Here is a 24,913-nt window from a genome sequence, read left to right as displayed (position 1 = left end):
CGGTGCCACGCCCAGCAGAACGGATCTGGGGTCTTACCTTCGCAAATTTGCGGCATTCAGAAATTGATCGCAACTTTGGCGTTCTGAGAATATATTGTCGAGTGCTTTTCCGGCTGTTGGAATGGCACATTTTATCGAGTCAAATATGACTTATATTGCTCTCCCGATGGGAGTATATGTAGAGTTAATTATAACTCGAAATATACTCTCTTTCCTTTCTATCTTTTTTATTTTTGAACTTCATCGGGTACGCGAACAGCGTTCCCGATGGGAGTAGCCCCCGAGGCTACAGCCAAGAACTTGTGCTTGGTTGTAGGCTCAACATTTTAGTCCACCTTGTCACTATATTGTCATTATGTTCCAATATGATCTTCTTTTTATCTCTCGGGTGCGCGAACAGCGCTCCCGATGGGAGTAGCCCCCGAGGCTACAGCCAAGGACTTGTGCTTGGTTGTAGGCTCCCGCAATTTCTATACTGCCATACTCGAAATTTTACTTTTTGTCGAAGTAGCCCCCGAGCATTTGGGCAAAAACTTGTATTTGATCAAAGGCTCCCGAAGTATTCAAATAACTCCTCCTGTCGCCAATCTTCTTTTATTTTTTTGTCGGCATGCTTCCTTTAATCAAATTTACTTCATCTCTGTTTAATAGTCGTGATTTTTCTGCCCTGTGGGTCCATTGCTTCTACCACGTTGACACGTCGTGCAAGTGGGGGACACACGTCCTCCGCTTTTCCTGGCGCACGTACGGTAACGCTTATCTCAGTAAAAATACCTTTTTACCCTTTTATCTAGAAGATTTGTTGTCACCACACGATTTCTTCATCCAACGGTGCATTGCTTCACCCGATTCTTATATAAACCTTTCTTCAACCTCCGTTCACTCCCTCGCTTGCGCCGCACATCTGTTCCTCTTCGCAAAAGCTTCCCCTGCGCCCAACTCTCTCTGATCGTCCGCACTTACGAACATTGCTTTGCCCATTGCCATTGATGCCACCGCGTACGCGACTCACTCGCCACAGCACTCCAGAATCCAAGATGGCCGCCGAAGATCTTGAGTGGGAGAGATCTAAAATCTCCAACCAGGACGTCAACACGCTGAAGAGGCTTGGCCTCATGAAGAAGGAAGACGCCATCCGCTTTCCCAGCGAAGAAAGCTACCCCAACCCTCCAATGGAGTACCGGGTTAGTTTCGTTGATCACCTCATCCGCGGCCTTTCGGCCCCAATTCACGATTTCCTCCGCGGCCTTCTTTTTGTTTACGGGATTCAACTGCACCAGTTGACCCCCAATTCCATCCTTCACATTTCCATTTTTATCACACTTTGCGAATGCTTCCTCGGAATCCCTCCTAATTGGGCTCTGTGGAAACGCATTTTCTGCCTCCGCCGCAATGGCTCCCACAACGCCACTTATAACATAGGCGGCGTTGTTATCTGTGTCCGAACTGACGTTGATTATTTCGACGTCAAGTTTCCTGATTCTGTTCAAGGATGGCGCAAAAGATGGCTCTATATTCACGAAGAAAGTGCCAACTCTGTGGAACACAACATAATTCCTTTCGACGGAAGTGCCAGAATTCAGCGCCGCCGTTCCTGGGACGCTGAAGCTTCCGAAGAAGAAAAAAAGGCGACAGAAGCTCTTATGTCTCGTATTCATCAGCTTCAAAATACTCGAGGCAAAGAACTATCCGGTGTTCAAATCACTGCCTACTTCCTTAGGATTAGAGTGCAGCCTCTTCAGGCTCGCAAAAATCCCCTTTGGACGTATTCTGCTGAAAACGACGCCAATAGAATCTCCAGCGATCTTTCTGCAAAGGACTTGGAAAAATTGATTCGAAGAGTTTCTCGCCTGGCCAAGAAGGATCCTATTCCCTCCTCTTGTTGCGTGGTACCATACAGCTCCGCCAATCCTCTCCCCGAGGTATGTTGTCTTCTCGAGTTTCTGTCTTGTTTCGAACTTTCCCTGCATCTCATTGTATTGATATCTCCCTAATTTTCCTTTTGTCGCTATTTTTTTGCAGAACCATCCTACTATGGCTTCCCTTCCTCCTCTTCCTGAGGATGGAGAAGTCGAAGAAAGGGCCATTGTCACAGATGACAATCAGGAAGCTCCATCTTTTGTGAACGAACCCGTGGATTCTCGAAAATCTGCGGGTAATTCCGAAGATACTTTATCGGCACAATCTCCTCCTCCCGCTGTCTCCCCAAAAGGCAAAAGGAAAAGGAATGATGTCGAAGATTCCGGCACTTCCAAAGCCGAAGAAGTTGATCCTTCACATCAGAAGGCAGCTTACGATCCTTATCTTGGATCCCTCGTCAGCTCGTAAGTCGTCTTTATTTCTTCCTATGTTTGTACTCGAAATATTTATCTTGTCTTGCTTTTTATGCTGCCGATTTTTTGATCAACAGTGATGACGAGGAAGAAGTACCAACTGTTGACGTAGCTCCTCGGACAAGCACGTCATATACTGTACTTGCCTCAGACACGCTAGTTGAAGGAGAAGAATCCTCGCCTCCTCAACAAAACGTCGTCACCACAACTCCGCCAGCAAGCCCCCTTGCTCCTTCACCAAAAAGGGCAAGGATTGAAACGTTTGTTGAACCTGCCCCTCAATTGGGCAGCTCGTCGACTCTGCTCTTAGATGATGTAAGTTTGTCGATATCTATATTTCCCCTATTTTGCTTTTTCATGCCTTCACTCTCTTTTTCATGCCGATGTTTGTCTTGCTGTGTTCTTCTTTAACAGCCCATGATCAAAGAGCTTCTCCGCATCGGATCCCAATTTATTGGGTACCGTGAGTATGCTAGCAGAGCCGAAGGTAACAACTTTTATACTTGCCGTTTTTCCTTGACTTTTTGCTCCTGTTGCTTGTTGCGATTTTTGATCTTTCTTCTCTCTCTTTTTTATATCTCGACAGAGAAACTTGCAGAGGCCAACAAACGTGCCGACGCACTTGCTCAAAAACTTGAGCAAAGTGAGGCGGCTCGTAAGAAAGCCGAACTTGTTGCTAGCGAAGCCAAGGCCGAGGCTGATGAAGCCAAAGCAAAAGCTGCTAGTGTCGAGGAACTGCAGAAAAAACTTGAGGATGCTGCATCTGCCTTAAACGAGCACAAAGCTGCACAAGCTTCTCGTGAACAGGGGATCCTCAAGCGCCTGAAATCACAAAGTCGACGCACTTACAGTAATATTATTGATCCCTTCTATTTTTATGAGAGTCGCTATTTCTTGTTGTTTGACCAACGTTTTGTTTTCTTGGCAGATCAAACAAACCAAGATTTTGATCTGGAGAATCCTGTCGATGACCCTCTCCTTGACGCACTTTCCTATCTGGAGCTGCATGGGTCCGAAATTCGTGAAGGCGTGGCGAATGCTAATGCAGGATTATCGGCGCTGTTCCCCTACTTCTTCCCGAAGAAAGAGCAGCCCTCGACTTTCCTTACCCTTGCCAAGATGTTCAATTCACCAGAAGACCTTGGACTGAAGATGCGCCAAGAAAATATGAAGATTGCTGTCGAAAGCACTGTTGCTCTGGTTGCTGACAGCCAACAGACTGTTGATTGGACAAAAGTTGGCGGCACATCATGGTTCTTTGTTTTGGGCTACCCCAGAGAGGACCCGCCAAATTGTCAGATTTCAGGATCGCGTTTCTCAAACTCGCGACTTCCTTGACTTCTGTACCAAGACCCTGTCCATGGTTTATAATTCCATATTTCCTCGGAACGTTCAACCAAAGACTCTTCCCGAGTTAATGGAGAAATTCAAGGATGCCCACAGGATCCATGATTTTGTCAAAGCTCAACTGGTAGCTGGCGCCAGATTTGCTCTTATCATGCTTCAGATCTGTCACTCAAATCTTGACCTGACCCAAGTTGTTGCGAAAGTTCATCAGAAAGTAAAGCGCCGAAGAGTTGGTGTCAACCGAATTAACACGAAGGTTTCGCCTGTAGCCGAAGAAATGATTGAAGATCTTCTTCGGATGGATGCCGACTTTTTTGCCGATGGTCATTATGCTGATTTTCTTGGCGCTGCTCCTGAAGAAAACAGAATTACCCTTGATGACATACTGAATCAAGATTAATTATCTTCCTTTGTAGATAACTCTTCTTTGTAACCCATGATTGTGATTATATTGTGAAGCAATCATTATATTCCTATATTTGTCTAGCTCCCGAGTGTTTCGGTGGCTATTTACTGTATTTATATATTGCGAGGTTTTGAACCAAGGCATTTATTTAATATGTATTGATGGCGAATATCAGCCCCCGAGCTTCTTTATTGAGTACTATTTTGTATTTTCATTGACTCACGAGGTACTTTAGTACCAAGGCAAGGCTTTTCTTTGTCGATGAACTATATTGAAATTCGTCGGGTCAGAGACTTTTGAGCATGTCGATAAAGAAAAGGTTATATTGACACTATCTTTATTATATTGCAGCACCGCGAGCCCGCCTCATTAAAAACCTTTCCCGGCCCCACTCGGTGCCCCGAAAAAGGAAAAGAGTGCGTCTGAAAACTCGCGGGCGTTTCAGTACATTGAAGTTTTACAAGGACTATATTTCAACTCTAGGCGTAGAACCGCCTGAGTTGCGCCATGTTCCAGGGGTTTGGCTCCTCCACCCCTGTCTTCTTGTCCTTTATCCTGTATGCTCCTCCTCCGATTACTTCCGTGACAATGTAAGGGCCAAGCCATGGTGACTCGAGTTTTTCATGACTTTTTTGCGTGAGCCGAAGAACTAGGTCTCCCACCTGAAAAGATCTTGGCCGCAAACGTCGACTGTGGTAATTCTTCAAGTCCTGTTGGTATTTGGTTACCCGAGACAGTACTTCATCTCGAGCTTCATCAAGTGCGTCGACATCATCTTCTAGCGCTTTTCTCGACACTTCTTCGTCATATTCGACGACGCGTGGAGAGTTGTGCTCTATCTCGATTGGTAATACTGCTTCTGCTCCATGAACCAAGAAAAACGGAGTTTCCTGTGTTGCTGTGTTTGGTGTTGTTCGGATGCTCCACAATACACTTGGTAGTTCTTCTGGCCAGGTATGTCGAGCTTTTTCCAGTGGTCCTAACAAGCGTTTCTTGATGCCATTGCAGATGATGCCATTGGCTTTCTCGACTTGCCCATTGGTTTGAGGATGTGCAACTGACGCAAAGTGCAACTTGATACCCACCTCTTCGCAATAATCTTTGAATTCGTGGGATGTGAAGTTACTGCCGTTGTCTGTGACGATGCTGTGGGGCACTCCAAATCTGAAGACGAGGCCTTTTATGAATTTTACTGCGGATGCTCCGTCTGGTGAATTTATCGGCTTCGCTTCTATCCACTTTGTAAATTTGTCGACAGCTACTAGCATATACTCCTTTCCTCCTGGCCATGATTTGTGTAACTTGCCCACCATATCAAGTCCCCATTGGGCAAAGGGCCATGATAATGGTATTGGTGCTAGCTCTGCTGCTGGAGAGTGAGGTTTTGCGGCAAACCTTTGACACGCGTCGCAAGTTCTTACTATGTCCTTGGCGTCCTCGATTGCTGTCAACCAGTAGAATCCTGCCCGAAAAACCTTGGCTGCAATAGCTCGACTACTTGCGTGGTGGCCACATATTCCTTCGTGTACATCCTTCAGAATTATTCTTCCTTCTTCGGGTGTGACACATCTTTGCAGGACGCCTGAAATACTCCGCTTGTACAATTCCCCTTTGACTACCGTGAAAGCTTTGGAGCGTCGAATTACTCGCCTTGCCTCAACTGGATCATCGGGTATTTCTTTCCTGAGGATGTACGATATGTACGTCTGCATCCATGGTATCTGTATCACCATGACCAGGTCCTGATCTTCTTCTTCTTCCTCTTGCTTTTCCTTGGTAACCCCCGAGGGTTTCTTCTCCTTCTTTTTTGATTTTGTCGATTTGGTGGATCTCTCTGTTATCTCTTCCCAGAATACACCTGGCGGGACTGCAAGGCATTGCGACCCGATGTTTGCAAGAACGTCGGCTTCGTCGTTGCTCAATCTACTAATATGATTTACTTCGCATCCATCGAACAACTTCTCGAGCTCGTTGTACACCTCCTTGTATGCCATCATGCTATCATTGACTGCGTCACATTGGTTCATAACTTGCTGAGCCACCAATTGTGAGTCGCCAAAGATTTTTAGTCGAGTTGCACCGCAGGCTTTCGCCATCTTCATCCCGTGTATGAGAGCCTCATATTCTGCTTCATTGTTAGATGCGTTAGGGAACGTCATCCGAAGGATGTACTTCAACTTGTCGCCTTCAGGTGATATGAGTACTACTCCTGCGCCAGCCCCTTCTAGTCTTTTGGACCCATCAAAGTTCATGGTCCAGGTTCTCGACAAGTCTGGAGGTCCTGTGTTTTGCAACTCCATCCACTCTGCGATGAAGTCTGGCAAAACTTGCGACTTGATTGCTTTTCTTTTTTCATACGTGATGTCCCGAGGGGAAAGTTCTATTCCCCAAAGGGAGACACGACCCGTAGCTTCTGGATTGTTTAGTATATTTGACAAGGGAGCGTCATTGACCACTATGATCGGGTGTGCCGAAAAATAGTGGCGCAATTTTCGTGCTGTTGTGAACACTCCATATGCTAGCTTTTGGTACTGAGGGTACCTTTGTTTTGAGGGTGACAAAACTTCGCTCACGAAGTATACTGGCCTCTGCACTCCATGGATTTTCCCTTCTTCTTCTCTTTCAACAACTAACACCGTGCTAACCACTTGGGGTGTGGCTGCAATATACAGCAGGAGAGGTTCCTTTTCCTTTGGCGCCACCAAAATTGGTGGTGTCGAAATTGTGCGCTTCAAATCCTCGAAAGCTCTGTCGGCCTCTTCGTTCCATTGGAATTTATCTCCTTGCTTTATCAGAGCGTAAAATGGTAACGCTTTTTCTCCCGGTCGCGGCACGAATCTGCTCAAAGCTGCGACTCGCCCAGTTAGCTGCTGTATCTCTTTCAACTTTGTTGGCTTCCTCATTGTTACTATAGCTTGTATTTTGTCGGGATTTGCTTCAATCCCTCTTGCTGAAACTAGGAACCCCAGAAGTTCTCCTGCTGGGACGCCAAAAGAACACTTCGTCGGGTTCAACTTCAGGCAGAATTTGTCGAGGTTGTCAAAAGTTTCTTTGAGGTCCTCGATCAACGTTAACCCCTTTTTTGACGTTATGACGACATCATCGATGTATACTTGCACGTTTTTCCCAATCTGTGTCGCTAAACACTTCTGCATCATCCTCTGATATGTTGCTCCCGCATTTTTTAGACCAAAGGGCATTGTCTTGTAGCAGAACACGCCGTAAGGTGTAATAAACGCTGTTTTGGCTTCATCATCTTCTTTTAATCTGATCTGGTTATAACCAGAGTATGCATCCAAAAAGGAAAGACGTTCACAGCCTGCCGTGGAGTCGATGATTTGATCGATCCTTGGGAGGGGAAAGTGATCCTTAGGACAATGTTTATTGAGACACGTAAAGTCGACGCACATGCGAAGGACTGTCGTGTGTTTCTTCGGCACCATCACTGGGTTAGCTACCCATGTGGCTTCTGTAGATATCTCTTTGATAAAACCAGCCTCCTCAAGTCTATTTATTTCTGATAGCATGGCTTTGCGGTTTGGTTCCGAAAAACGCCGCAAAGGTTGTTTGATTGGTCTCGCTACTGGATCCAAGTTTAGGTGGTGCTCGGCAAGTTCCCTGGGTACTCCTGGCATGTCAGCTGGACACCATGCGAAGATTTTCCAGTTCTCACGGAGGAACTTGACGAGCGCGCTTTCCTATGCGATATCCATGTCGTTTGCGATAGATGTCGTCTTTTTTGGGTCTGTCGGGTGAATCTGCACCTCTTTTGAATTTTTCTCGGTATTGAAAGTTGATTCTTTGTTTGGCCTTCCAACGTCCTGCGCATGCGTCGTAATCAGTCATGCTTTTTGACGCCAAGTACTCAGCTTGCATCCCGAAAGTTTCTGACAGCCGGTGAAAGTCCTTATCGCACTTATCGGCTAAGGCAAAGCTTCCTTTGACTGTGATTGGTCCCTTTGGTCCAGGCAACCTCCACAGCAGGTATGTATAGTGTGGTACCGCCATAAACCTAGCATATGCTGGTCGTCCCAACAGAGCGTGGTATTGCGACGGAAAATCTACGACTTCAAATTCGAGCCTCTCGATTCTATAATTTTCTCGGGTCCCAAACTGAACGTCAAGATTGATCTTCCCTAATGGATAACTTGGTTTCTCCGGTGTGATGCCGTGGAACCTTGTGTCTGTTGGTTTCAAGTTTGCTAAGGATATGTTCATCTTCCTCAATGTATCTGCATACATAAGGTTTAGGCTGCTGCCGCCGTCTATGAACACTCGAGAGACGTCAAATCCCGCGATAACTGCTGGCAGAATAAGTGCTGACTGCCCTGGTCGAGGAACTTGCTGCGGATGATCTGCTATGGTGAAGCCAATATCTTGTCCTGACCAATTAAGATACTCAACTGTTGGTGGAGGCATTTTTTCTGCCATAAACACCTGTCGTGAGATTACTTTCTGAGCTCTATTGGACGGCCTTCCCTTCTGAATCATCGACACCGCTCCGTTGGAGTTAGGATCAACATAAGGTGGTGGTGTAGGTGCTGCCGCTATTCTGAGCTGATGCCGATTGTCGTCTGTAATCGCGGGAGGAGGCGGCAAGTGAATCTCGCTTCTGGGTTCCCGAGGATTTCTCTGTGTTGCTCGCGCGTTAGCGTTTTCTGCATACCGCAACATTGCCTGAAAATTTCGACAGTCTTTCTGCAGGTGCCCTGACTGTCTTTTACCGTTGCTATCGAGGAAAAAGTGCATCTGACACGGTCCATTCATCATCTCTTCAGGGGACACAAAAGGCCTTGGGAATCTAGGCCCGCTATTTTGCCTGTTGCGTGAATCATCCCTGTTATCACCTCGCTGCTCATTGCTTCTCTGATAATCATCTCTGTTGCTTCCTCCTGTGTTTGCCCGAAAGCCTGCCGAAATTTTCCCTGGAGCGTCATAGTTCGGATACTACCGAGGAAATCGTCGCCTTGGTTGATAGTTTCGACCGCGGTCCTCCTCTGGTGACCTGTGCCGTTTGTTGTGGACAGCATCTTCTCCATCTGCCCATCTGTTTGCTATCTCCATTAACGCGGATACTGTCTTTGGATTGGTCCTTCCCAAGTCCTCGACAAAATCTCCACGCCTAATTCCTGCGACAAACGCATCTATTGCTCTCTCGTCAGATATATTTTCTGCCGAGTTTTTGATGATATTCCACCTTTGGATATACTTTCTCATTGGCTCGTCTGGCTTTTGTCGACATGCTCTCAACTCCTCTAACGACGCAGGTTTTTTGCACGTGGATCTGAAGTTCTTGACGAACACATCCTCGAAACTTTCCCAGCTGTCGATGGATCCTGGAGTGAGTTTCTTTATCCAAGATCGTGCGGCTCCACTTAAATGCACCTGGATGCTTTGCATAGCTGTTGCCCTGGTTCCTCCTGTGAGCTTCACTGTCTCGAGATAATCAACTAGCCAATCCTCTGGATCTTGAAGGCCGTCGAACTTCTTGAAGTTGTCGGGTAACTTGAATCCTGAGGGGACTCGAGTTTTTCGGACTCTCCTCGTGAAGCATGGCAGGCCGCACATATCTTCGTCATTAAGCTCCGGAGATTGCCGATGATCCCTTCTGCTTTGCCGCGCTCTATCGACCCTTGCTTGTGCTGCTGTGTCTCTTGCTCCACTTGGTCCTTCGAGTCTTTGCCGCCATTGTCTTTGCTGCAGGTCGTGGACTATTTTGTCGTGCCGCTCCTTCGGAAGGCGTTGATACAAACGCTGTCCCCATAGCTCCAACTCCTGCTACCGCCATATTGTACAATGTTTCCCTTGGATCACCTGGAGGTGGTTTAGATGCAAGGATAAAAGCATGTGTCGCCATATACCCAGCTTCTGGTGTCTTAGGGATGATGTTTCCTCTTGTATCTATCGACATGAAGGACATGTCGAGGTTTTGGACCAAGTGTTCTCTTTCTGCTTCGGGTATGTGTTGCAGCCTTGATCTTGCTCTGTTCCGCGCCTCCCTGTGGCTATCACCCAAAGTTCTAGATTGTCGACTTAGATCTGCCCTTCTCCTGCTGGATGCAGAAGCTGCCTCCTTTCTCCTGTTCAACTCAGCTGTCTGTTTTTCCAATTCCCTGGCAGCTCGTGCGAGCCTATATTGATATGCTTGTAATTCCTCTGGTATGGCCGTGGTAGCCATTGGTTCTGTACCGTTCATAGCTCTCGCGGCTCTGTCCCACGCTGCTTGTGAAAGTTGAACTCTATCTCGCGGCTCTGGCCCGACGTATTTGTTGCCCAGGCCTTGTCGCAGATTGGAGGGATCGACGTATGGATTTCCCAGATCGTCGAAAGCCTCAGATATTTCCTCTTGATCTTCAATGGCATAAATCTGATGATACTTTGTACTCAGATCTATGTTGGGTTTGGTGACATCATCGTTGAGATTGATGAAGACCTTGCCCACTGTGATAGATTTGTCGATGAAGTCATAACTGTCGACATCGCTTGAGCCATCGCTTATATATGAGTCCGCAGATGACTCAAACGACATGTCGTTGAAGATCTTGGCGAGTTTCTCTCTTGCTGCGTGTCGACGTAGCGTGTCGCCGAAGTTTCTTCTTCTCCTGACTCGGTTGACGATGCATAGCTTGAAAAATCGGAATCGACCGCCGACGATCCCGATGAATTCGGAATTTCGACACGATACGATCCCTCCTTCTCGACGCGAAAGTGAAACCTTCCGAATGTCATCTCCATGGGCTCCGCCAGATACGCATATGCATCCAAACGGGAGGGTGGGTGAGGAACAAAATCGACAAGACCAGCAGCGATCTGTTTACCTCAATCCATTGTGTTGCTTGCGGTTGACGATGTCGAAGATCTTGAGCGTGCCATCGAGATCAGATCCTTACGCCTCTAGTTCCCACAGACGGCGCCAATTGACAAGGTATCAACTTGTCAATGCCTATGGATTGTAGGCTAGGGTTTAGTTGGAAGTAGAGGGTAAGTAGATCTCGAAGGTTTCAGCCGAAAAGTACTCGACGATTGTGAAAACTAGGGTTTGTAGACAATGATTCGATTATCTCTTCGTCCCTCGACTCCCCCTTTATATAGGAGGTGGAGCCGAGGGATTCGTGCTATACAAGTTACAGAGTCCGGGACGGTTTCTAACTCATCCCGCCAGATTACAAATAACACTTCCTATTACAACTCTTAACTTTCCTTAATACATCTTGGGCTCCCGAATCTTCTTATTCTTCGGGTAGTGGGCCTTCAGTAAACCCCGGGTACTATCTTCGGCAGGCCCATTTGGGATGCCTATGTCATTTCTCTACAATAGCTATATGAGATAGATCAAGAGAAAAATCATAATCTTTATCCTTAATGCATATAGGAGATGTGGCAAATTTAGGATCAGGAGATAACTTATGTCTAACAGTATATTGTGCGAGAAACTTTTTAATTTTACTTGAATCAGCAGTAGCATTGCATCTATTAATAAAATCATCATTAAGATCCACATAATATTCATCAGGATCATCACTAGAATAATCAAGTTCAGGTGAATTAACGGGTGTAGTAGCATTAGGAGTTTCAGTATTTTCAATTTGTCTAGACCTAGCAATTGTAGCATCTAGAAAAGATCCCAATGAACCACTATCATCAAGCACAGCAGAAACATTATCAATATTATGAGAGTTTTTAGATTCAGCAGAAGTACCAGCAAGTGAAGCTTGTGGCGGTGAAACAAGTCGACTTATCACAGATGGTGAATCAAGAGTAGCAGAGGTACTTAGAGTTGTACCTTTTCTTGTAGTGGATGGTAATATGGCGACTTTAGGATCGCGAGGTTTACCCATGATGGAGAATTTGCAGTGAACAATATCAATCCAAGTGAACTTCCAAATAAAGCTATGCTCCCCGGTAACGGCGCCAGAAAACAGTCTTGATAACCCACAAGTATAGGGGATCACAGCAGTCTTCGTGGGTAGTAAAACCTAATTTATTGATTCGACACAAGGGGAGACAAAGAATACTTGAAAGCCTTAACAACAGAGTTGTCAATTCAGCTGCACCTGGAAACAGACTTGCTCGCAAGAGTTTATCAGTAGTAACAGTTTTATAGCAGTAGCAGTAGTGAAATAACAGCAGCAGAGTAACAGAGACAGCAGTAGTGATTATAGTAAACAGCAAGATTAAAATACTGTAGGCACGGGGACGGATAACGGGCGTTGCATGGATGAGAGAAACTCATGTAACAATCAAGCAGGGCATTTGCAGATAATAATAAAACGGTGTCTAAGTACAAAGCAATCAATAGGCATGTGTTCCAATTATAGTCGTACGTGCTCGCAATGAGAAACTTGCACAACATCTTTTGTCCTACCAGCCGGTGGCAGCCGGGCCTCAAGGGAATCTACTGGATATTAAGGTACTCCTTTTAATAGAGTACCGGAGCAAAGCATTAACACTCCGTGAACACATGTGATCCTCACATCACTACCATCCCCTCCGGTTGTCCCGATTTCTGTCACTTCGGGGCCATTGGTTCCGGACAGCGACATGTGTATACAACTTGCAGGTAAGACCATAAACAATGAATATCATGATGAAATAATAACATGTTCAGATCTGAGATCATGGCACTCGGGCCCTAGTGACAAGCATTAAGCATAACAAGTTGCAACAATATCATCAAAGTACCAATTACGGACACTAGGCACTATGCCCTAACAATCTTATACTATTACATGACCAATCTCATCCAATCCCTACCACCCCCTTTAGCCTACAGCGGGGGAATTACTCACACATGGATGGGGGAAACATGACTGGTCGATGGAGAGGCGTCGGTGGTGATGGTGGCGATGATCTCCTCCAATTCCCCGTCCCGGCGGAGTGCCAGAACGGAGACTTCTGGCTCCCGAGACGGAGTTTCGCGATGTGGCGGCGTTCTGGAGGGTTTCTGGCGGCTTCGACTTCTCCCCGTGCGTTTTTAGGTCGAAGGCAATAAGTAGTCCGAAAGAGGGCGTCGGGGGCCAGCCGAGGCCGCCACACACTAGGGCCGCGCGGGCCCCTCCTGGGCCGCGCCGGCCTAGTGTGTGGGGCCCTCGTGCCCCCACCTGGCTTGCCCTTCTGGCTCCGTCAGTATTCTGGGAAAATAGGACCTTTCGCATAAATTCCGAGGATTTCCCTGAAAGTTGGATTTCTGCACAAAAACGAGACACCAGAACAGTTCTGCTGAAAACAGCGTTAGTCCGTATTAGTTGCATCCAAAATACACAAATTAGAGGCAAAACAATAGCAAAAGTGTTCGGGAAAGTAGATACGTTTTGGACGTATCAAGGTGTGGCGGACCACGGTCCCTCGCTGGCGGGGAGTTTCCGTTCTTAATTTAGTTTGTTTTTGAGTTTCTTTTTTGGGATGGTGAGGCGGCGACTACTTCCTGAAGTCAGAATAAGGTCTCCTCCGCCCTATCCTCGCTCCGGTGGTGCATCTAGCGCTGGCGGAGGGCGCGTGGAGTTGTGTGCCCATCGGATCTCCTGAAATTCGGCCGGTTTTCGTGTTTGTTGGTGTGGTTTCATGTTAGTCTCTTCAGATCTACAGTTGTCATCATTGGCGATGGTTGCTGCTCTGGTGCGCTGGTCCTTTGGGACCTTAGCATGATGACTTCCCGTCTATCTACTACAACAAGCTCTACTACGACAAGCTTTGTCTGACTCCGGTGATGGAGGGGCAAGGACAGCGGCGCGCCTTCGGCTCGTGCTAGTGTTTGTAGTCGTTGCTAGGTGGTCCGAGTACCAATTTGTAATTTTCTTTACTTTTTTGATTATTTGTAGGAGTACTACTGTTGATGATTATTAATAGATCGATGAATTTCTTGCAAAAAAATATTAATCCACACTTGCGAATTATAGTCTGCTTTCACTTCTGAAATCCTCGCGGCGAGATTTTAAACTAGATCAGACTTGCATACGTTTCGATGAATTTTGTTGAGAGACAACTTTGATGTGTGACAGAGCAACTCCGGCTCGCAACTTTAGTACAGGACGAAAAAGATAGAAGTTGCTAGAGAGTACACAACTTTAGTACAACTTTAGTACAAGCGATAGGCAAGTTTGCTAGAGAGTATGCAACTTCATGACAAATAAAAACCAATTTAGTCTTACATAGGCATTGCCGAGCATGGCACCCCATTTCTCATCGCCAACGAGACCCCACATCAAGAGCCCATGACCGATTATTGTTGTGAAGTTTTGTACCACTGATGCAAAAATTCTTGCAAATGTTCTAAATAGTTGCCTACAACTATTGAAAAGTTTCTTACAGATGTGGCGAAGTTTCCCACTGATGTCACAAAATTGCCTAACACTGATGCGAAGTTGCCTACGGACGTGGCCTAGTTGTCTAGCGATATTGATCCAGTTGCTTACCAGTGCTAAGCAACTCCACAATATTAGTATGCAATTCCACAATAGTTCGCCCCCCAAATCCCAAAATATCCAGGTTCTATCTACAAATCTAACTAGAACAGAAGCTTGTAGCAAGTTTTGTAGAATTATGTGAATCCAAGGACCTTCATGCAAAGCGGCCGAAGAGATAAGGTCTCTTACCTACCACCGCCAACATGGGACACGGGAGTTGGCCACCAACACACCACGCCGCGATGGGGCCTGGTGTCCTGTAGGACCGCTCAGGTGTCGAGCCACCGCCTCATGACGGCATACGCAGGTAGCCGTGTCGGTGAAGAGCGGCTGCCGCTCTAGGCGGGGAGGCACCCACGGCCGTTTAGCCGCCGCCGAGGGTGGTTCCTGGGTTGCGCGCGGTCACCTAAAGGCCGGTGGAGCTCATCGTCCGCCACGTTGGGGCTTAGGGCCATATCCACGTCGAGGCCTGGTCTCGGGAACCTGTCGCCTCGAGCTGGCAGCCGCGTAGGTCGCTGTTCCCCGCTGCCGCTACGCCGTGCTAGCCTTTCACTTATGTCGCTCCCCTCGGCCTCCTCCGCCGCGACGAAGACTAGGCCGTGGCCTAGGACTTTTTCCGCGGGCGGCTTGCCAACCAAGAGAAGTTCAAGTACGGAAGAACAAAAAAGGGAGAGGGTGTGGGATTTTCAGGGGTGGGTTCCCCGCCGGCATGGTGCACTAAGAGAAACGAGGAGGGTGGTAGTGCAAAATGGAGCTGGAAGCTACGGCGGTCGCTGCTGGATGTGGGGGAGGGGGAGGCAGGGCCACCCTCACCGGTGACAGGAAAACGGCGAGGGAAGACAACCAAAAAACGGAGTAGCTGTCAATTTTCCAACGCAGAATAATTAATGCAAGACTCAGCTCGTTGGCATTTAGAAGACCATAAAATCATGAAAATTACCATGTTTTCCACCAAACTCTACCATGGGTTCTTCCATGTCTTTTTTATACTTGAATCCAAAAATATACAGATGTACATACTAAGAAACAGTCCTTCGAATCTTCTGAGCTGTAGGCTGCTGAGTCGTCTACCAGCTGAAGAGGACAGATCACCCTCATCAACCTTACATCCAGGAGAGCATTATCATAGCTCTTGCTTCTTTGGGAAGCGATGAAGTAGCTTGGCTGCTGTCGGTGGAGAACACCCCAAGAGCGCTATCTGCTGCTTCACGCAGCAGACATGTGGGAGAAGAAACATATCCAGATCTTCAAACCCACGATCCTCGACCCCACGTTGGGCCGCTATATGACTAGTCTTGCACTTCACCTGGTTAAGTTGCTGGAAGTACTTCGATATATCTACGAAAGTAGTAATCATCAACTAAATAATGGCCAGCCTCATACAATGATCCATCCACCGGGTGCTTCACCACATCTCCACAGGCGAAACAATGGCGAGGATCAACGCCAAGCATCCTGATTTCTGAAAACCCACCTGTGTAAAAATGAGGGATTAGTTTAATAAGTTGGGACTCAACAGAAAAAATAATCAAACTAAAAAAAATGTTTTAGAACTAACCAACTCTCTCATCTTCTTCCATAGAAACTAAGGATACGGGTACCCAAGCATGTGTATCATGACAATATCGTAGTTCTGCAAAGAAGAACTCCTCCTTTGAACCCTCCAAGGTGCTTTTTGCCGTGAAATTCACATGATGATAGGAACCATCATATCTTATCACGCAGTTGATGATCGGTTTGATGAGCTGATACTTGATCTGGCATTTTGTAAGAGCAAGAAAATAAGAAAGAACATAAAATAACAAAATTATTCGAACACCAAGTAAAGGCGAAAACTAACAGTTGCAGAAAAGTAAGATACCACCACCAATAATAAATATAACAATAGGTAATCATGCATCCACTGAATGGAACACACCGGATGTATCCATCCATTCTAAATTCATCTATGACACTCCAACTAAATGGGAACTCACAAGAAATGGCTACATATCTATAATATACACCAATGCAGTACTATAAGGGACTGACATAGGCAGGGAGAGCAATATACCGACCTTGAATACAGTTGGAACAATTAGCATAGCATCTGATTAGACAACAATACAGTGCATATATAGATTGGAAACAGAGATGAAAATATCACCTCGTTTTTCTTTTGGCTGTTGTAGTGCTCCAACGCAATATTTGCATACCCCGGGCAATTTCGCAGATAGGGTGAGAACGCCTCATCACCATCGATGTAGTCTTCTGATTCTAACGTGGCCGGCTCCGGGGTAGGCGGGCACTCTCCATCACTGTCGCTCTCATACTCGTAATACCTGATTATCAAAAAAAAAAAGGTTATATATTGCAGCAAAAACAAAGGAGAAGATGAATCCAGAGATCGACATATAAACTATAGATGAAAAAAATTGGACTTACACTTGGTTGTTAGGATCAGGAAGCGGCGCGGTAGCAGCGTTGCCATGTTGAAGAGCAGCAGCTGGCTTCTTCTTTCCTGCAGGCGTCGACGGAAAAGGAGGCTCTAGAGGAGGACAGGTCCTCTCACAGTAGAGCACTCGAGGCATTGTTTGACCTGCTCCTTATTGCCTCGATCGATGGATCTGCTTCACAACAAAACAGTAGCTGAGATCGATCGGGAATTAATCGTAGCAAGCGAGCAACTGAAAATTAGTAGGGCTGGCAGCGGAAGACGAACACGATCCGATGTACAGGGGGATTCTGGTTGGGATTGAAGAGGGGGTCGCGAGCTCACCTTCGATTGGCCGTCGCCGTTTACAAGCCGAGGCGGGCAGGAGGAGGACGCCGGGGAGGGAGAGTCCCGCCGGCGGCCGGGGTGGCGGCGCTCTTAGGTTCGAGCCGGGAGGAGATGCTCGTGCGAGAGACACGAAAGGGACAAGTGGCCCTCACGTCACCCCGGAGGCATTTAAAGGGGGCCAAGTCCAACTCCTCCTCGGACTGGGCTTGCCGGCTGTTTTGTTCCCGTTTCGTGCGTGCCAAATAATCTGGAGATTGCTCCCTGGCGGCGCGCGCCCCCGTACGGCCGTACCACCGTTTCGCCGAAATCGAAAAAGCTCACTATTCCTATCCACGAGTCGCAAGAGAAAGTAAGGTGGAGATAAGAGAAGAGAGAAGATAAAAGGGTTCTAAGTTGTATCAGTTTTTCTCTTTATTTTCCAGATTTATTTTTTAAAATTAAATATCTTGAGAATTGTAAGTTCAAATTACGGACCGTTTTCATTTTTGAGATCCTCGCGTCGAGATCTTTAAAATTAGATCCCATGTTGATATGTTTCGAGATACTCCCTCTGTTCTTTTCTATAGTGCCTATAGATTTTTGGTATTTGTTTCATAATATAAGGCTGTAGCTTGGCTTTTTTCAATTACCCCCTCCACCGGTGAACTCCCACACAACATGCATGAAAAAAATTCATACAAAACATGAAAATTAATTGAGATTCCTAATGCATGTTCCAAGGATTGCTTAGATTTAGGAAGCAATGTTTTTCTTTCCTTAATTAAACCTGACTGCACATATGTGGAGAGTCAACCAGACAGATTTGTGGGATTTGTTATGGTAAGTTAGGAAGTTATTGATTTCCCTAATTTTAGTCTGATCTCAAATCGTTCAGCCAGGGGGTTTTGTGTAAAAAATACTCTTGCGCTAATTTCCGTGCCAAAAATCTATATGCACTATAGAAAGGAACGGAGGGAGTACTTTTTTTTGTACTTCCAATACTAATATGGTTGTACTCGTGCCGTGTAACTTACCGTACTCGTGGTTGAACTGATAAGTACTTCCGTTTTTAATGTACTAGCAAAAATGCCCGTGCGTTGCACCGGGAGAAAGAAAAAATCTAAAGGCTCGAATGAATCATTCGTGATGACGCTTTTCCTATGTTCCATCATTGATGTAGGTGGTCACATTGTCACCTATTCATGATGAACATGATTGCGAGGCTCTTGCGGCGCTGCCCCGACATAATGGCATCGAGGACTATGTGTTTTGATTATATTTTTTAATCATTGTCTTTTGTCAACTTGTGATACAAAGAGTTAGAACATATTTTGAAGCCATATTTATCCATAACAAATGCACTACTTTGATAATATATAGATTGAAAAGGAGCACAATAATATTTTAAATATAAAATCGGCAATGAAGAATTGAATTAAAGATTGTATCTTTATATTTTATACCGAGTAGAATAGAAGTTAGGCACATTCAGTTTACACGTTTAAAGAACTAATGAATCTGAGATTTGTAGAAGCTGGGTTTTCTCTTCCTGAATATGTATAAATTATATCATCACTGCATGTGCACGATCTCAAGACCTGCAACTGAAAACGTCTGAGCATGGCTTAGGAAATCTGTATTTTAGCCGCGAAGCCAGCATTTTTCTAGTCGATGGAGGCAGATGCGCTCAGGCGGAATATTGGTTTCGACATGATTGATGCTCTCAGCAGGGTTAACCAATTCCTAGTAAATTCCTAGTACGGCAGACTGGCGCAGCCGCAATCCTGCTTGTTGACGTGTGCAGCGGAGGGGCCGTCGGTGGCCATGGCTCCCGCCGCTCGCCAAGCAAAAGGTGTGGCACTCCATGAGCCGGCGAAGGCCCTAAAGCAACTCGGCAACACAGCAGGAGGCACACATCATCATCGGAACATGGAGAAAAACATTGGCGGCAGGGGTACATTTGGATCAGATTGAAGATAACGCCTCAGAAGGGCGAGACATGGGCTCCAGGAGCATCCGGAAGCTTGCTACACATGTCTACAGGAGGAGGACAATGTGGACCATATTCTAACCCTTTGTCCTTATGCGAGACAGGTGTGGTGCAGGGTACTTCACAGTGCGAGCCTGCAGCTGGTGGACCCAGGGTACACATGCAATCTGCAGAGATGGTGGACGGAGGCCCGCAAGCGAGTGAGGAGGATCGAGAGGAAACGATTCGACTCCATGGTGATCTGCACGGCATGGACGCTCTGGAAGCAACGCGACGCGAGGGCTTTCGGCGACACAAGGAGGCAGAAGAATGTTGAGCTAATGCTGCAGGAGATCAGAGACGAGTTCCAGCTTTAGGAGGGAGCAAGGAGAGGTAGGAGTTTAGATGTCGCGAGAGAGTAGGCTTAGGCGGAGTTAGGGCGTGTGTGGGTTCTCGGGCATGATGTTCGCATCTGGCCGCCGAATTTTGTAAATGTTGTTGCTCTCTTCTATAAAGATAAGGCACGCGTTGCGCGTGCTCTCGAAAAAAAAATGCCTCAGATCTAAGAACACGCCTATTATAGCCAAAAAAAAAAACGAAAGGAAAGAAGATGACGCCAGGGAGGCCGGCCGGCCGCTAGCTCCTCCATATCCTCCTCTTGGCCATATACCCATATGGCACCGCCCCTCCTTGGTTTGCCGTTGAGGCACTCTCAGAACCGAGGCACCCCTGACTCCGCGTCTCCCACGACGCCTGGGCCGGCCGTCAGCCAGCTATACTTGTGCTATGCACAATTGCACACCATCAACATACGCCGACGTAACCTGACAAGAAATAAAGGAATCACGCCATCCCTCTAATTACATATCCATGGCATGCTCGAAGTTCCTGCTCCCGCGCGAAACGTGATCCTACCCTACGCTGTCTATCGGCACCGGTAGTGTGGCGGCGTGACGTGCTTGACACACGGAAGTTATCGGCCTGCGGCGTCACCGTGATATCCGCTCAGTAGAAGTACCCGGCGCTCCACATCGTCTCTTCGTGCCTGGCGCTGGTAAGTTCCTGGGGTTGAACGCTCAGATCACCCTCCATGATGGTCTTTCAACGCGCCATCTTCGATAGGATTGGATCTGATTTCGAGAGGAGCCGGCCTCTCCTGGAAATATATATGGGTGTCGACGTTTTTTGGGAAGGCAACATAACTCAAATTGGTGGACGGATCCGCTCACGGTACAATAAGTCGACTGTTTTTGGGAGCAAACAGCGGAGACCAGACCTGATACGCTAACTCATCTAGTATGGTAGGTCAAATACGAAATTGACGGAGGAAACAAATGCTCTAGAGACAAAGCACAAAGTTTCGACTTACGAAGACGTATAGGTGGGCGGACGAATACACATTTAGACGGACCAAACAAAGGAAATGTTAGCTTCTTTATTATTAGGTAGGTATAGGTATAGACTAGGACACATGCCCGTGCGTTGCAACGGGAGAAAAAAACATTCATGGATCACATGTAATAATGGCATCTCCCGCGGCTCGACACAAAACGGTCGTTTGCGTCCGTCCAATCCAAAAATGGGTCTGCACTCCAGGCCAATGGTCCAATGCAAATTGACTGGGCTGTCGGGGGACACCTAATAATAAAGGAGCTAAGGTTTCTGCCAAAATTTTCGTCCAACTTTTATTTTTCCGATTTTATCCTCCCACCAATCTACATAATACATCAAAATGCCGTAATACCGGTTCGGTTATTTTCTTAGTTCCCACCCGACTCTTCTCCCCGAGCGGATACTGGATTCGTTTTTACCCAACCGGCCGCCACACCTGGATCTCTCGCGCGACCGCCCTGCCCACCGGCGCGCTCCGCCACGAACCATCCCTGATCCAATCGGCGCGTCCCATGCTGGCTGTGAGCCCTGCTCGCCGGCGTGCTCCGCAGCGACCAAGCCCTGGTCGGCGGCTCTGGATCGCGGCCGCCCTGATCCAATCGGCGTGTCTCTGTGAGCCCTGCTCGCCGGCGTGCTCCGCAGCGACCGAGCCCTTTTCGGCGGCTTAGGGGCATGCTCCGCAGCGACCGAGCCCTGTTCGGTGGCTCAGGATCGCGGCCATGGCGCCGGAAATCCAACTAGATCGATTTCATCGGCGTGGCCAGCACAACCGAACTCTGAGACCACACTGCAAATCAGACAAATCAGGTGCAGATAGGCGCCTTCGGCTGTGTCCTTTCCTGCACTGGCTCGTGTGCCTATCATTGATGCGTGGATGATTGATATGAGCATATGCGGTTGTTCTTCCTCTGTTTTGCGTGAGTGTGAAATAAGATGGCTAGAGTGCATGGAAGAGAAATTGAAAGGTACTGCTAGAAGATACTCTATTGGGTCCCGCGTGCTACAGTCTCTGTTGGGTGAAAACTGCACAAAATTATTGCCGGGTGTGCTCCTGGACGTCCACCACGCCATGCGCGCCACGCTAGCTCCGGACCGGGAGTTCCTCTGTCTCAACTCTGAACCAGGCTCTGCATGTGTGCACTTGCTGAAAGAACCCGGCTGGCCCCTCGCTGCCTGTGCCATCCAGCGCGGCTTCCACAACTGCTCCTCCCCCGACTTCTATTTGTTTGAGCCGATCAGATGAGATTCGATATGCTAATGGATTGATCGATTTGGTTTGGTTGTTCCTATGTTTGACGTGCGTGTTGTTTTCAGAATTCGGAGCTTGAAGCAAGCGGGAGGAGGATCTTAGGCAGATGGCGTGGATGCGGCCGGCGCGAGCCAGCTGAAGGCTTGCTGATAGATGTCGTTTGAAAAAATGGTTGACCGAAAATAGCCAGCTAATGTTAGTTTGTGTGTGTGCAATATTTTTTTAGCAAATCTAGACCATCGTTAATTTGCTTTCATTGTTTAGTTTTAAATTTATGTCAATATGAATTGTGCAAATTTTAACAAAGCTACTTGATTTTTGTTGCAAAAAAATAAAGAACCTATACCAAATAATATAACTTTTTTGCGAAAAATATAATTGTACCTAATATACCACCTAAGGTGTATCCAACGGCCTCGACAATGACTCCGTGAACTTTTTTATCATCTTAATTGTCGGTAAGTTTCATAGAGATGCTAAATAAGATCACAGATCACGATGAACTACACTGTGTGCATAGGGAGACCGGGCGGTCGGAGCATACATTGTGCCACGCTATGTCAACTTCATCAACCGGAGGAAGTTGGAGGCGACTACGAGCTCGCAGTCATGGTGGCGGCACTCAAACAATCTATCAGCTCCACATGGTAGATGTCGTCACCCAAAAATAACATATGACATGAATATTAAATAGGACACATGCCCGTGCGTTGCAACGGGAGAAAAAAAACATTCATGAATCACATGTAATAATGGCATCTCACGCGGCTCGACACAAAACGGTCGTTTGCGCCCGTCCAATCCAAAAATGGGTCTGCACTCCAGCCCAATGGTCCAATGCAAATTGACTGAGCTGTCGGGGGACACAAACATGTCCGAAATTTGCTTCGCGAGCGTCCGCGCATGTCCTCCCCTGCGTCGTACATGGCCCGCCCGTCAGTGGTACAGAAGCCAATTCTACTTCGGCCACTCCCAAAAATCATATTCGATCGGAGTCCCTCGCCATCGTCACCGCCTTGGAAGCCGAGGAATCCACCGCAGTCACCGCCAGTGTCGTCAATGAGATGGCCCCCATGGCGGGCCCAAAGCCCTTGCGTTGAGCGAGGCCTTGAAGGCGATGCTAGCCGACTCTCAAGACGCCATGGCCAAATGGGACGAGAAGATCATGCTTGCCGACTTGAGCAACATGGATGACGCCAACGCTCATGGTTTGAGAAGAAGCTAGTCGAGATCCGCCAACGGGGACGCATGATCACCCGTGAATATGAATACATCGTGAGCACTATAGCCTTCTTCTACCCTTGCTACTCATGGTCCTCTTATGCCCTTTTAACGACGAAAACGAATACCACTATTGCCTCCCGGGCCGCTCGCGCGAGGCGGCTCCGGAGGAACCCTAACCCTAAAAAGCGAGGCGCAGCCTTTTCTCCCTCCCGGCCGCTGCCGGCGCCGGCGCCGGCGGTGGCGGCCGCGCCCGGCCGTCGAAGGCGGCGGGTGGATGGAGGCGCACCCCGACGGGCCCCCTTCGCGCGGAGGCGGGACGTCACCGGGGTCGCGAGGGCGATGGAGCGGTCGGCGGCGCGGGTCCTCTGCGGACGTCGCCGGCGCACGACGGAGGGAGTGGAGGAGATCTTCGACCCCAGCAAGGAAGGCATCAAGGAGGGCAGCGGGGCGGCGCGCCGGCGCGGCTTGGAGGCGGAGGTGCTCGACCACATCTTGGCGGCGGCGGCACGGAGAGGATGCCCGGCCAGGGAGGAGTCCCTGGCGCATCTGCTGCCCGCCCCGAGATTGGCGTCGCGCTGCGATTCCTCCCGATGGCGTCGGCGTGTGAAGAGGAGGGAGGGCGGGTTCGGTCTGGGCTTCTTCGGGGCAGATCTGGACCTTCAGGGGCCGGGCGTCCATGGTTGTTGGCTGGAGCGGCTGACAACCATCGCGGGCGGCCGAGCCCTTGCCGGAGGTGGCGGAGGCTGCTGTGATCTGTTGGGGTTCATGTGATCCGATATTCCCTCAGTTGTGTTGGTGGTCGGAGGCCATGGCTTTGCATCTACGAAGGGAAGGAGCTGTGGCGGCGGCGGTGCGAGGCATCATGGACTTGGTTGTCCCAGCCCTCGGAGGCGTGGAGACGTACGACGGTACGGACGAAAGTCCAGCCTGATTCGTGTCGGGCCGGCGACGACGGCGCCCGCGGGTGTCGTGCCCCTCCTTGGAGGCGTCGCCGAGGAGTGTCGGTGTCTCCTGCGCTCTCTTCGGGTTGGTAGCTGATACGTCTCTGACGTATCGATAATTTCTTATGTTCCATGCTACATTATTGATGATATCTACATGTTTTATGCATACTTTATGTCATATTTATGCGTTTTCCGGAACTAACCTATTGACGAGATGCCGAAGGGCCGATTCTTTGTTTTCTGCTGTTTTTGGTTTCAGAAATCCTAGTAAGGAAATATTCTCGGAATCGGACGAAATCAACGCCCAGCATCTTAGGATCACGCGAAGCTTCCAGAACACCCGAGAGAGGCCAGAGGGGGGCCACAGGCCCACCAGACACCACCCTGGCGCGGCCAAGGGGGGGCCCGCGCCCCCCCTGTTGTGTCGTCGCCTTGTTGACCTTCTGACGCCGCCTCTTCGCCTATATAAAGGTCCCTGACCTAAAACTTCGATACGGAAAAGCCACGGTACGAGAAACCATCCAGAGCCGCCGCCATCGCGAAGCTAAGATCTGGAGGACAGGAGTCTCTGATGGGATTCGTAGCATAGAAAACAAAAAATTTCCTACCGCGAGAACGAAAACCAAGCCAAGATGCAATCTAGAAGATTTGAGCAACGAGAAGATCATGAGACTAACCCTCGAAGATTTCCAAAGCCTACGAGATTAGATCTCGTTGTTGCTGTAGTCGATCACTTGCCGCTTGCGAAAGCGCGTAGAAGATCTTGACGGTGCCACAATCGTGCAGCACCTCCGTACTCGGTCACACGTTCGGTGTTGATGACGACGTCCTTCTCCCCGTTCCAGCAGGTAGCGGAAGTAGTAGATCCTCCTCGGAATCCCGCTAGCACGATGGCGTGGTGGCGGT

At 48.1% G+C, this 24,913-nt stretch overlaps 1 protein-coding gene across 1 annotated transcript; it reads right to left on the bottom strand.

The window, feature by feature from the left end:
* Positions 1 to 15,370: 15,370 nt before the first annotated feature.
* Positions 15,371 to 17,435, bottom strand: LOC127300455 (uncharacterized). The gene is made up of 5 exons (XM_051330553.2): positions 17,248 to 17,435; positions 16,914 to 17,095; positions 16,636 to 16,810; positions 16,048 to 16,246; positions 15,371 to 15,963 (listed from the first exon to the last, which is right to left on the bottom strand). Exons 2-5 carry the CDS (start codon positions 17,057 to 17,059, stop codon positions 15,800 to 15,802), a joined length of 684 nt encoding a protein of 227 aa, XP_051186513.1. The 5' UTR covers positions 17,060 to 17,095; positions 17,248 to 17,435; the 3' UTR covers positions 15,371 to 15,799.
* Positions 17,436 to 24,913: the final 7,478 nt, after the last annotated feature.

The sequence above is a fragment of the Lolium perenne genome, chromosome 5 (assembly GCF_019359855.2).
Source record: "Lolium perenne isolate Kyuss_39 chromosome 5, Kyuss_2.0, whole genome shotgun sequence".
Taxonomy (NCBI): domain Eukaryota; kingdom Viridiplantae; phylum Streptophyta; class Magnoliopsida; order Poales; family Poaceae; genus Lolium; species Lolium perenne.
This window is presented reverse-complemented; position numbering and strand designations above follow the sequence as displayed.